Source organism: Etheostoma cragini, chromosome 10, assembly GCF_013103735.1.
Source record: "Etheostoma cragini isolate CJK2018 chromosome 10, CSU_Ecrag_1.0, whole genome shotgun sequence".
In the NCBI taxonomy this organism is placed as follows: domain Eukaryota; kingdom Metazoa; phylum Chordata; class Actinopteri; order Perciformes; family Percidae; genus Etheostoma; species Etheostoma cragini.
In genome coordinates, this window is record NC_048416.1 from 11,445,367 (window position 1) to 11,459,156 (window position 13,790).

General features: G+C 38.5%; 1 protein-coding gene across 2 annotated transcripts in view; it reads right to left on the reverse strand.

Annotated features, from left to right (window-relative positions):
- The window catches only part of ctnna1 (catenin (cadherin-associated protein), alpha 1), an 83,784-nt gene that overhangs the window by 34,062 nt on the left and 35,932 nt on the right, over positions 1–13,790 (reverse strand). For both annotated transcript variants that reach the window (XM_034883245.1, XM_034883246.1), the window contains exons 8-12: positions 10,056–10,136; positions 9,665–9,817; positions 4,595–4,687; positions 2,828–2,984; positions 2,012–2,212 (exon numbers count right to left, since the gene is read on the reverse strand). In XM_034883245.1, coding sequence (XP_034739136.1) covers positions 2,012–2,212; positions 2,828–2,984; positions 4,595–4,687; positions 9,665–9,817; positions 10,056–10,136 — 685 coding nt within the window. The remainder of the gene's footprint in view (positions 1–2,011; positions 2,213–2,827; positions 2,985–4,594; positions 4,688–9,664; positions 9,818–10,055; positions 10,137–13,790) is intronic.

The window sequence follows — 13,790 nt, forward strand, 5'->3', positions numbered from 1 at the left end:
AATAATAATAATCTTTCCACGCTTCAAACGAGGATCCTTAAGTAGCCACGGCCGGCGCGCTGCCCGTGTTTCTTTTCGTGAAATCATGTTGGAAGGAAGGAGGAGATGATGATACAGTAACACTTGCTTTCTCTCCTGAGATGATTGACAAATCTGTGATGAGAGTCATCGTTTTGATCTCCTGTCAAGCACTCGCACTCAGAAGAAGGGACAGAATGTTGCTGCTGGACAATGCACCTTTTTTATTTTCTGTGTTTGGACTTGTTGAAGTTGTGTAGCTACGTAGCCCAGAACATAACTTAAAGCTACTCTGTAGCTTGCTACAGCGGTTCAGCAGCCAGTTTTCAATTGTTTTTACAAGCCTATTGCCTTTACTATTGTAATATAATAAAAACTGTTACACTTTTTGAAACTATGTCAGCTTGTGTAGGCCTATCAGTGCTTTCTGAACAAATTGAACACACTTTTAAAAATACCGCAATAATACCAAAAATCGTGATAACTTTGGTCACTGTAACTGGGGCTTCATATTCATACCATTACATCCCTATCTGTGACAAATACTGTATGTCACAATCTAGGCTTTATCTAGCTGCTTTGTCTAGGAAGTAATTAGCAAACTGAGTAGAAAACTCATTCATATTTTTTATATCACGCATGGAAATGTACATAAAAAAATTGTTGCATCAATAATCTGTTTAGAATCGAATCAGTGGCCTCTAATCGGAATCGAATAGTGAGGTGCCAAGAGATTCCCACCCCTACTAATTAACTCAAGCTCTGACACCAACTTCCAGTCATATCTTTTTTTCTCAGTGGCACAATCCTACCCAATATACAGCATTAGCGCTCATGTTTTTCAAATAGATGCCTACATGCACCTTGCGATTTTTTCCCTGAATTCAATATTTTGTATAAAGTATAATTAGCTTTTGCAACTAGGATTATTAAATGACAGTATGAATATACTTTGACTTTGAGTTAGAAAGCATTCAAACTTATTAAATGACATACGGACTGATGAATATAAATTCTTTTAGTTTCTGAAACTTAAAGAATTTGCCCAGTTACACGTACAAATACTAGTGACTCTGTTGAGTGGAACTTGACTCACTTTATTGTAGAGTCGATGAGAAAATCTGACAAAAATTCTCTTAACACTGTCTCCAGAGCTCACCCACACACAAAATCCTGCTTGAGCTACAGCCTGCATTTCCTGATTTTTAATGGGCACACTATCAAGAGGATCAAGCCATTTCCAAATCTGACAACCAACAAATCATTCTGCCATCTTCTTAGCTTGCTAGTGAGGAAAGCTAACACGGCTCACACATAAAGGCTGATAATGATACAGCACAGAATATGAAACAACCAACTTCTATAATATAACATGGGTTAAGATATTCAGGGCTATCTGACAACTGAACAGTGCCGGCTGTGCAGATTTGTAGTGTCAGTTGAGTCGGAGATGGATGGATCTCACAATGTAACATTCATAATAAATACACAAAGGGCCTCAACTTTGCTGAACAGAAAATTGAACTTTCCAAGCCAATTCTGGAGATATCTGAACAGGAGGGTTGGGTATGTTCACCATGTCTGCCTTACTTAGACTATTAGGATAGTAGAAGAAAACAGTTAGGAATGTTTGACCTTCTTTCTCATCACACTGAGTCAAAACACGGTATCCCTTGAGGGCCCATTGTATTCTAGTTTCATATACATAGTTACATGAATGTAAAGCATACCATACCCTCAGAAAGCAGCTATAAACTTTCTTGTGCATTCACAAAGTTAAAATAATGAAACAACTTTGACTAAAGGTAAAGAAAATGCTACAATAATTCAAACGTAAGATAATTAATCCTGGTGGGTCATAATCTGAGTTAAAACAGTTGTAATCATCTCAACACACTGTTACAGTGACATTTTTTCGACATTTAAATGCAATCTTTTGGCAGAAATAAACTAATTTTCTTTGGCAAGTTACATAAATAATTTTTTGTGGTACCTGTGTCAGTGAGGAGCTTGGTGGCCTCCAAGACTTTCTCTGTGTAGATTCCAGGTTCATAATTGTCCATTTCAGAAGTGACCACATGGACGACTCTGGCAGCACGGCCTCGAATAGCCCCAGCAGTGCGATCCAAACCATCAACATCTTTCTCCTGCAGAGCGATGACACACTTATTCACATCCTCCAGGATGTGGTTCTCTGGGGACATAAAACAATGTTGCAGTTAGTGATGTGTACACTTTGTATTATTCGAACACTTCAATCCAAATATGCCATAATCCTGCCTGGATGCAAAGAGGTTAGTGAGGTTAGAAAGATGAACAATGTTTATATAAGTAATACTAAGGCAAAAGACAAATCAGACTCAGACTGCTTATTAATGGGGAGCCTGTAAAATGCAAATATCCACTGTGTAAATTACAGTCCGTCCTTGGCTGGAGGTGAGAGAAGTCTCTCTGCTTAATGCTTTACTCTAAGGGTATATCCGACAAACCATTTGTGTGTTTTAACAGGATGTCAATTTCAGATGTAGCGCTGCTGTTGCTTCAGGGCTTTCCTCTGTAAAGCCCAATCAGCCACTGTATATATGGCTCTCGTCAGAAAAGACTAATACCACTGATACTTCACAGTTATCTACCTCCTCTTAAGAATGGTCTCGAGTGCTTTGTGCAAATCTATCTTATTACCAATCAGCAGTGCACTTTGTTTTTACATTTGAAAAAAAAAGTCACAAAAATCAATGATCTAAGTAAACAGTATGAAACATTTCTTATTTCCTTACATGGCTATGACATGCAAATAAGTACCACTCACCAGACACACAAAGGAAGTCATCAATGGATGTTATGTCATCAACAGCATCGGTGAGGATGCGGACCTGCTTCTCCCACTGCTCCTTGAACAACTCCATATTGTCCTGGGCCACTTTACTGTTGGGCTTGGCAGCAAGGGCTAACGCTGCATTAATCACCTGTAATCACCCAATTACAGCCATTAAAGCTCCATTACAGCATAGCTCTCAGTCACAACATTAGCATAGGTTGATTGCGCAAAGCCCCCCCACTCTCCCACCCCAATGTTGCGACTGCAGCATGAAGCCAATTTATTCCTGGGAGTGATTACAGACACAGTGTTTTTGAAAGATTGAATGAAATAAAACTAAAGATGCTTGTTTTTGGGAAAGAAACATCTGTCAAAATCAAAGCTTAGGATAAATGGGAGTCATTAGATGAGATTAAAAGGAGCAATGGCAGTATAGTGGCGAGAGCTGGCAAGACTGAGGTACACATCAGGGACTGGTAGTTAAAATGGTAAGGGGGATACAAATAAAAGGCTCAATGAACATGAACACCATGACTTGGGGTATTGATGTTTTATGTTTCTTCTTACGCTACCCAATTTGTCCCCCATATCCACTAAAATACGTGTGAAATTAAAACCCCAATGTTGGATGCCCAAAGCCCCCATAAATTTGTAGTTTTGGTATGAAAATTATGTATCTAAGCTTTTGAAAAGGAACAAGGTTTTGGAAAAAGGTGGGGGATGTACAATTAGAGACCCAATGTTGTCCAACAGAGGTAAGAGGGGTGGGTTGAGGGCACAGAAAGTGAGTCAATCGATTCGCTCAAAAGCACACAAAAACATTGTCACTGTAAATGACCACATAAAAAACCCTTTAAGTCTTTCAACTGTACCATCCTTATTTCATGTTTGAAGAAAAAAAAAATCTAAATCACTTGTTTCACAGTTTAACGAATGTATACAGAACGTCCTGATTTAATACATAATATAAATGGCTTTTAGAAAGATGTTACCAGTCAGTGTTGTATTGCCCTTTGGTGTACAAAACCGCTTAATATCAGTGGGAGGGTGGTAAACATGTTGCATAGGGGCACATTTCTACCACACCAGCACAGAGACCTAAAATGTAGTCTGTTACATTTGGCTTGGTTGTACTATTTGTATTTGGTTGTTCCAATTAAACAACAAAAATCACCCTTGGGTGTTAATGTCCTTGTTGCTGCACTGGCAACTCATGCTACCTTTTGTTTGGCATGTTTGTGGCATGTTTTCCATATTCTATTTAATTGTATTGTTGTTAAAATGAATACACCGTGGAAGGAAGGCCAAAACACCCACACAGTTCTGTGTCCATTTCTTTCCTCCACCATTCTAGCACAAATGCCGATCACAGCATGAAAGATTTTAGACTACCAACTTGATTCAAAAGATTGACAAGAAAGCTAGCTCTATTATTTGATTATATTAACATTAACCAAATTAAGGTGTGTACATGGCAACTGCAAAGAAAGCAATTTTGTCTTGTCATAAAATCCTTAACTGTATGTGAGTAGTTCAAAACTTTGTATCAAAATCTTGATTTTAATTTTTTTTTTAAAGAAGAAAAGAGATAAGCGCTGCAAATTTACTTATAGTCTGAAATTACATTATCCACTATGTGTATGAACTACAGTATTATATATTGGCAACTCCTAGTGCTTGCATTAATACACAATGTGGAAGCCTGTCAAAGAGGTGCACAATCAATGAGCAGAAGTTGGGGGCAAAACAGCCAGGAACCTGGGGGCAAAGAGTTTCCAGTTGAGATGCTGCCATCCGGACGAGCTTCACACCCTCTTCATTGTTGGAGATGGAACATGCCAGGTTGGCCACCTAAACAGAAGAACACACACATCTTCTGTTAGCCACAGACAGGAACTCTGACAGTCTTATTTTGAAAGAAACAAAAAAAAGCATACAGTAATTAAACTTAAAGAATCCCTAACCCATGCTAACATAATGAATGTATCTATCAGAAATGGAACAGCTCTGCAATACAACCAATCCCCGTGGAATACAAACCCACTGCTGAGGATTAATTTATAAAGCTGCTAAAATTATACAATATGATAGCACAGAGGGGGAAAGAGAAGCAGGACAGAAAACAAAAGCTAAGCTGTGTAATGAATAGATAAAATACAAAAATAGTAAATTCCTCCAAATGTGAATGCAAGTTGTAGCTGGCGACTCAAAAGACGTGGTTATTTTGTGACTAAATCACAAGGCTGCCAGATTGCCATTACACTCTTGGATCAGAGAGGCAAATATTCCTGACACTTTCAAAAATGAGAACTGGAGTGCTGAGCTAAGCAAGTCTTCCTTGTGGCTGCCAACATTTATGGTTGGGGAGTATATTTTCTTGTATTGACCAACAAATCATGCTCTCGCACAATCATTTCTAAATATTCTTGCCTCTTCCAGAGTAACATTATGCATCTACTCAGTCACAAAAAAATAGGTCAGAGACTTTGAAGATTCCCATTTGTTGGTTGGGATGTGCTGGCAACAATGCAGAAACAGAATGCCTAGGATGTAAGGAAGTGGGCCAAAGTGGGATGATCCAATGGACAGAAAATGTGCTGAAACATAATCAATTACAAAGCCAAAAAACAACTCTTGATTGCACTACAGCACAACAAGGACTGAAGTCTTATTTTCGTAGTTTCAGCCATTAATCTGTTATATTTTACTCAACAATTGAATGACTGAGATCTGGGTCACAGAACAACGTAGGCAGTGTGACTATCACATGGGTTGTAAGAAGAACCATACTTTTACCACAACACTATAAAACTGCAAGTCAGTTATGATCATACACTGCATCTAAGCACTACATGCATTCTCAATTAGCTACTGTACACTGGATAGTACTAAGCTAAAGCACAGAGTAGCATTTGATCAAATTAATGTTTATATTTCACAGCATGATTATTGAATTTAATATTTGTAATATTTTCTCTAGAAAATGAGAAAGGGAAATGTTTATTTTTAACCTGTGTAATCTACTGATTGCTCATGTTTTCCCTAAGGAACTCTACTGCGGTCTGGGAATTCCAAATTTAAGCTGGTAGATAAAATACTATTGTAGGATGATTTAAATGTGGGGCAAATCTACAACAATAACAATCAAGCTGGAAAAATATTGCATTTCCATTTAAGCAGTGGTGGTGGAATGCATCACCGGCTGCAAGAATGGCAGAGTACTTGAGTGAAAGATACTCTCCTCTTCCTCCTCAGTCCCTTCAATTCTAAAAGAAGATGCCACCACCTCAAGATTCCTGAGCAATTTTGCTGATGAGCACTTATTCCATTGCACTGGTGAAGCACTGAAACATTGATATAAACACATCCCTACATCACAGTGCAAACACATGCAGGGACAACAGGGAGAACATTCAGTAACCCAAGAGGAGGGGTGAGAGTGGTTGCATAAAGAAAAACTGGCATTTCATGAAGAGACCTGCATTTTCACTTTCATGATCTTTCACATCAGCTTTCTCTTACCCTCACCATGATACCACTGGGAGAGCAGCCATTTCAGCACAAAGGGACTGTGGGGGAAGCCGAACAAGAAAATTCTAACCTTAAGTCAAGTAATGCTTTTTCACTTGCTTTGCTGTAACCATACCATTTTACATGTCAGGACAATCCTATAAACTTTCTCCTTCCTTATGGTGTACTGTTTTACCGCACAATCTCTTCATCCCACTGGCTTAGTAGAAATGCTATGCGTGAGAGTCTATGTATAAAATTATGGATATTGTGTAGATTTAGAAAGATGATATAACAATGTACATAACATATGTAACACTATCATCTCATTATTCCAATTTAATACAATAAAACTAGGGGCAATGAATTACTGGGTGTCACAAAAACAATATCTATACATGTTAATGAGCAGACTTTGAAAAGCTAAGAAAATGCAGACAGAAAGCTGAAGTATAGCCAGACAGGGTTATATTCCCCCTTGCTGCCAGGAGAGGAGAGAGGACAGGAGGAAAGGAGGGTGAGAGAGAAGGTGGCGTTTTGGAAGCTAAATATGCAATGTCATCAATGTATTGAATAAAATCATGGGTAAATATTTGTAGCTGTATTTCTTTTTTTAGGAGCTCCCTAAATAAAAAGGTTGGAAACTTAAGGTTAGTCATGCTCATAAACTGACTAATTTTCTAATTTTAAACTAATACAATTTCTTCCATTATTTTAATAATGCAGATAAGGGATTAGACTTAAGACATTGAGTAATGTATTATATATCTGATCAAAGAAATGTGAAGACATATGCCTATTTTTCTGATAAATACATTAAAAAAACAACCTTTTAGAAATCCAGAGGGTTCTGGCAATTTTCACCACTGATTACACTATTCCATTGGATCACTGGTCACACCTCAATGGAGGCATCTCTGCATCTTGACTCGTCATGTTGCAAATCTCTATAACTTATAGTAGCTTTTCACTCCAAAGCCCATAATCAAAACGTATTTAAATAACATAAACTAACCCCCTATCTAATGTCAGTACCTTCCCTTTGCATGGTTGAGAGCCTCAAAGAAGACCTTACATGAGGACATTACATATGCTGTATATATTTAGCTGACTTTCGGAGCTACATTCTTTCTCTGTTAACTCAGTGCTAAAATCTTGACATCATTCCTGAGCACCCTGGAAGCTTTAAGAACATGGCCATGAGGCAAGGACACTAAGCTCAGTCTATTTTCCACCCTGCTCTTAAGATGATGAATTTTACTGCTTAAAAATGCATACTATCATGGGACAAAAACCACTAAACCATTGGATTTGGCAACAAATAGCAATATGAAACATTTATCGCCATGTTTCTTTCAAGTTGTGTCTGCATTTGAACACCGTCTAATAACATTAGGAACAAAGTGAATAGATTATGAATGCAATGTAGAATATTTCAGCCCAACTCCCAAGAGCAAAGGGCTAGAGTGGTGGCAAAGACTGTTGTAAGGTCAAATAACCTTGATTTAATTAATTTAGAGATTTATACCCCTTTCACAACAAGGGTTCAACCAGGGTTGACTGTGTTTAAAAGGGTTAACCCGTGTTGAACGACTCGTCTTCACGATCCAGGTCGAGAAGTGGGTCGTACGTTGGTAGATTTCAATTTACCATTGCTCGACAAGGGTTGTTGACTCATTCTGTGTGTGTGTGTGTGTGTGTGTGTGCGTGCGTGCGTGCGTGCGTGTGTGTGCATTTCCACTCTTGCAAATGCAGGATGTTTTGACAAACAAGTAGAGGAGTTGTTTAAAATAAAAATTTCAAATGAATGTGGGTCAATCATAATGTTGCTTTCAAATAAGTGTGTGAACTAATGGACTATTTGCCCTAAGGCAGCCTACATATGCTCAACTCGTGACATAGAAACAAAGCCTGAGATTGGTGGCACTTGCTGTTCTTGACAGCAAGAACAGCACCACATTTTGTGTGTTTGGGTGGAGTTTGAGGGGAGGACCGCACTTTCTCCCATCAAGTTTGTTTGTTTATAAATCACTATCTTCGCGTGGGAAGTGCTGACGCACATTTTCAGGCCCGTTTCGTGCTTAGGCCACATTTATAAATGAGACCCCTGGAGAATGGCCAGGGATTAAAATATTTTTGGCTTAAAGAGATGGTGACCATTATCGCTATTATCTACTTAGGGATGTAACGATAAACGGTAAACCACGATAAAAATGTTGACGATAACAATTACCGTTTTCCTTTAAAATATCATTATCACGGTGGATTACCACGGTGTGGAAACAGTGCGTTTAATCCCCCCCTGCTTCATCCGAGTCTCCTGAAGATGACGAACAAAAACAAGTATATAATTAGTGGTGTTTCTTTGATTTGTTTACATAGTGTTCTGTTTGTCTTAGCTTGAATGTTTGGATTTGTATAATTTAAACCTGCACTACTGAAAATGTTCTTGACAAATAAGCTGTTTACATGCTAAACCCTTGTTCCTTTGATGTTAAAGTTGCACTTTTGATAAGGTTTTGCCTGTATTTCGGTAATATAATAAACACTGTTATTTATAAAATTGAAGGTATCCCCTACTGAGGATCACTCATGTTTCTGTTAGTTTGTTGCCAGACCAACACTTTGCCTTCTCCCTTGCATATGTATTCTTGTTGCTATGTATAAAACACTGAAGACATAAAAATCCCAGGCATTTCCAAATCACAAATCTCTGTTAAGACGAAAGACCAACCACAAAGAGGGGTAAGAAGCAGGACACACTAGGCCTCTTTTATGATATTTACCCTGTGAGTCTCAATATAGCACACATGTGGAGTTAGCCAATAAGAAGCAGAACATCAATCTGTTGCAGCAAGGACAACAGTTTCCCAGAGGTAGCACTTATCCTTCAGCTGTGGTTGTTTCAGTCCTTTGGTTCTGCTTAAAATTTTGATCTGTTGCTATAACCACCCACAAATGTTCTACTTGTCTGCTTACTATCCCATCACAGAATCAGAGCCCGAATCACCTATTTACAGCAAAACACAGAAGAAAAAAACAACAACTTCAAAATGTTTAAGCCTTTGTTTTCATTAAGGAAAAAAATCCCAGATTATAATTTTCTGAGGCGCTGTAATCCTAAAGTTGTACCCCAACTTCAGAACAGCGTTACAGAAGAGAAAACGGAGAGAAAACAGAAAAGATGAATGTTAAGAATGATGTTTACTATAAACTAAGCTAAAATGTAATTAACCGATGGGATGGACTGTAAACATAAACGTTCTGTATGTGGGTCACATAAAGTTTTGACTTAAATAATTAAAAATCCTACATTACCTCGATAAGCTTGTTGGCGTGCTCACGGAACACCTGTGCATATTCCTTGACTTCTTTCTCATTGCCATTCTTGGCAGCTTCAATCAAGACAAGGAGGGGAACGTTGGTCTCCAGGAAAGAGTCAGAGACATGGTCCATCACAGCTTTACGCAGCTGTGAAGTAAGAAAAGAAGAAAAAATAGGTTAAAATAATAGATCCCCTGTGCATATCTATTGACATCTTCAGTACAGATTGCTGACCTGACTACAAAGTACGCTTTACTTCCATAGTCAAGACAGACACCAGTCGCCTACCAGGATAGCTTAATGCATTAAAAACAGCACAGTGAGCAGGCTATGTGCAAGATTAAAACACAATATGAAAAAAAAATCAAGATGGAAAAAAGGAAACCTGTCTGCGAAGGTCTCTGGTCTTCTTTGTCATCCTGTCGATGGCTGTGTTCAGAGCATCACTCCTGTCCTTCCTTCCAGCCTGCAAAAATGAACAAAGGAGAGGAATTAATGAGTAGCATGGTGCAGTGACAACCAGGGTTCGAATTACGTGGGTGCCAGTGGGAGCTGAGCTCCCATAGAGAGACGTTGAGCTCCCACGAAAGCAGTAAAATCATACACCTGTGGGGGTCTCAGAAATTAGCACCATTACTTAAAATCACAAATAAAACACTTTTTCCTTCAATATATCCAGACATATTTATGTTTATGTTTCCCAAAAGAACGCGTTAGGCCTATGCTACAGCTAGGCGCATATCGTGATTGCAGCATGGTTGTTTATATACTTCACCACCAAGCCACCGGGTTTGACAAGGATTTAGCGACAATGTAAGACTCTCCCTTATATTAGAGACAAGACACTTCTGTTTAATACAAGCCATTTCACTGAGGTGCTCTCTGTCATGAAAGGCCAAGAGGAGAAAACTGAAATAAAACAGCCATAACCAGGGGACAGCTCAAAAGGAGTTGTTCTCACCAAAGCGCGGTGATTATGTTGAAGCCAATAGATCAACACTTTTGGCCCAAAGAGAGAACAGAACTAGTTCTTTTTGGAGCGCATGAGTTTGAGACAACTGCTAAACTTCCTGGAGAGTCCACTACTGAAACAGACAGTGAGTTCAGAGACACTAAAACAAAAAAACACTGTTGACCCGACCTCTGCAGAGGTGCGAGAGAAGATTTTCTACATGCAATGACACAGACTGTCAGACAATAAACAGACTGTTGTTCGTGGACTTAAATGTGCCTCCCCTCGACAGATTTGATCCTGCACCTTTCATCCAATCGTGGACAAAGACCGGACATCAGCGTCATGCGCCGCAGCCCAGGACCAACCCTAAAAACCCTAATTAATTTCATATTTGAATATAACTTTAAATATAATCCTTAGAGGAAAAAACGATTGCTCTTGTCCAGGGGAAGATGTTCTTAAATTTGGTTCGTATGATCCTGTCCTGTTCTTGACAGGATGTGTTCGTTAAGTGGAATTATCCTCCTTTTCACAATATTTCACCACGCATGGGGGCGTTATTGGTCATGTTATACATCGGTTGCTGCTTGTTGTAAATTAAAAAGGGAATTAAATACAAAAGGAAACCACTTAGAACAGCCCATTATTTGGCATGAAGACAAAGTCATACCATCAGTAGCAACAGGGTGATATAAGGTGGTTTGTTATTATTGTCATTTCTCTGCTCCTCAATTAAAAAACTAACTCAAAAAGCCTAGCACTGCACTTTATTAATTTATTTATTTATGATCTACATATGCCGCGTCTGTTCATAGGCTACTTTAAAGAGAACCCCAAAAAGATGAAATCCTAATTCGAACCTTTGTGACAACTATTTTCCAATTCTCATATCACATACATTGTGATGACACTAAAGTACTACAATTTGGGCTAATTATGAATGCTTTGGTTTGTCAAATAATCAATCCCACGAGGGACATACAAATACACAAATAAAACTACTAAATAATTAATCCATTCATTTTTATGTAAAAAGTGCCAGTATGAGGGAATAAAAGTGATCTTCACATTTTAGTGCAGCCATTGTTTTGCAGATACCCCAGCCTGATCCATTTGTGATCCTTTTATTTATTGCAACCCATTGTGGTAGACCAGCTGTCAAAGGCACCCCATTGCCCTCTGTTGTTCCTAACAGATTGCATTGCGAACAAACCATTGAGCACACAAACAAACAGTGACCAACAGTTTTAATTAATAATATACACACACTCAATGCATGCATCAGTAAAAGGCACAGCTGCTTTGGGTTAAAAAACAGCTGATTTGCATCTATACAGTGCTATAATTCATGGGCACCACACCCTTTTAAGTGCTGCTGTTCCAAACTGCTATTAAATCTGAATTTGTATTCATCCAGGGACCAGAGGAGGCTATCCAAATCCTGTCCCAAGCCTTCCTGTCACCACAGCTCTCTACATGGATATTGTACACAACATTGTTAGATATCTACTAGGGGTAAAACGGTTCATTAAAACCATGGTTAGGTACATATCACAGTTTTGGGGTTAAGGTTTTCATTTCCCTTAGATACAAAAAAAAGTCAAGTTAAGTGGCTAAGAACATAAGGAACATAATTTATGTCAATTCTAAATCTAAATTAAAAAAGTCTGTTTTCTAATTCGTTCAAACAAAAAAAAATTCAGCATCTTTTTTTAATTTCTATACTAAAACAGTGACCTTAGAGATTAAGGCCATCAACATAACGTGAAGCATAATCTTAACCACCACTAGACTTCTTTAACAGCAGTAGCCTATAACATTAATTCTACATGGACAGTATGAGAAAGATAGTCTTATTTGGACATAAAATCATGTAAATATTTTCAAGTAAAAATACAAGTATGAGGATGGAAATGCTATAGTTCATCTTTATTTATAACATAACAAAAACATACACTGTTTCCAAAACAACAATATTCTGTTTATTCTACTTTCATTCAATGTTCCTCTGCAAACAGAAACACCATTCAGGATTTACTGTGTTGCTGCAATGTTGGCTTTGCTTTAGTTATGGATTGAATTGCCCTGCCTTATTTTGCATGGAGATCGGTTTAAATTCAGCAGGGAGAGGGACTTTCTTTTGTTCCTTCACTTTACTCAAAACCAAAGTTCAAAACACCATGTATGTCTTCTTTAGTCTGTTGGCTGTTTAGGTAACCCATATAACAAAAAAGACAAACTAACACTAATAAAAACTAAAACTAGCAAACCCGCTCTGAAAACTTATGACTCTGAAAACTATAAGTCAAAACAAAATAAACTAGTAAAAAATGCAAAACTATAATAACCTTGCAGCAGACCACGACAGAATGACAACTGCGCTCTGCATCCCATCCCAACTGCGGTTGCACTGCAGTTCGGTGCGCGCTCTCTCCATCACCACTACACTGGGTCTCTTCTTTGTTAATAAATAAAACTCAGCTGTAAAAAGATGAATTGCTGTGGCAACATTGAGCACTAATAATGTAAAGTAACACTGAAAAAAATATTCTAATCTCTTCCCCACAGTTTCTCATTTCAATGAGAAACGTGTGTTGATTAAAAGGTCACAATTTAATATACATGGCGGTGTAATACTGCAACACCGTTGGCAGTAGTCACACAGTTAAGTACTAGACAGCAAGTCAAAGTCCTAATTACTGGTCCCCACTGAGAGCAGAGAGATGTTCCGACACATTCTGCAAACTGCTCAAGCAAAATGTCTATTTATATCTATCTATCTATCTATCTAGAGAGAGACACTGGAGAATAATAGATTTTGAGAAAAATTAGAAGAACAGAAAAGGGCAACAGAACAGGCAAAGAACCAGTTGGACGCTTGGCTTTTCCTTCAGCTTATAATGCTCAAATCAACAGCAACATGACGGCACTGATGGTGGCGGCATTGACCTGCCCCACCCCCCACTGCCCTTTCCCCATTGGGGGGGTTGTGGAAATAGAGGAAAGGGAGCTCCAACGGCACTAATCCCCCGTGATTTTGTGTAGAGCCTAACAAATGAATTTTTGGTTATTTAAAAATCCGATATGGCGCGCGCGAGAGAGAGAGAGAGAGAGAGAGAGAGAGAGAGAGAGAGAGAGAGAGAGAGAGAGAGAGAGAGAGAGAGA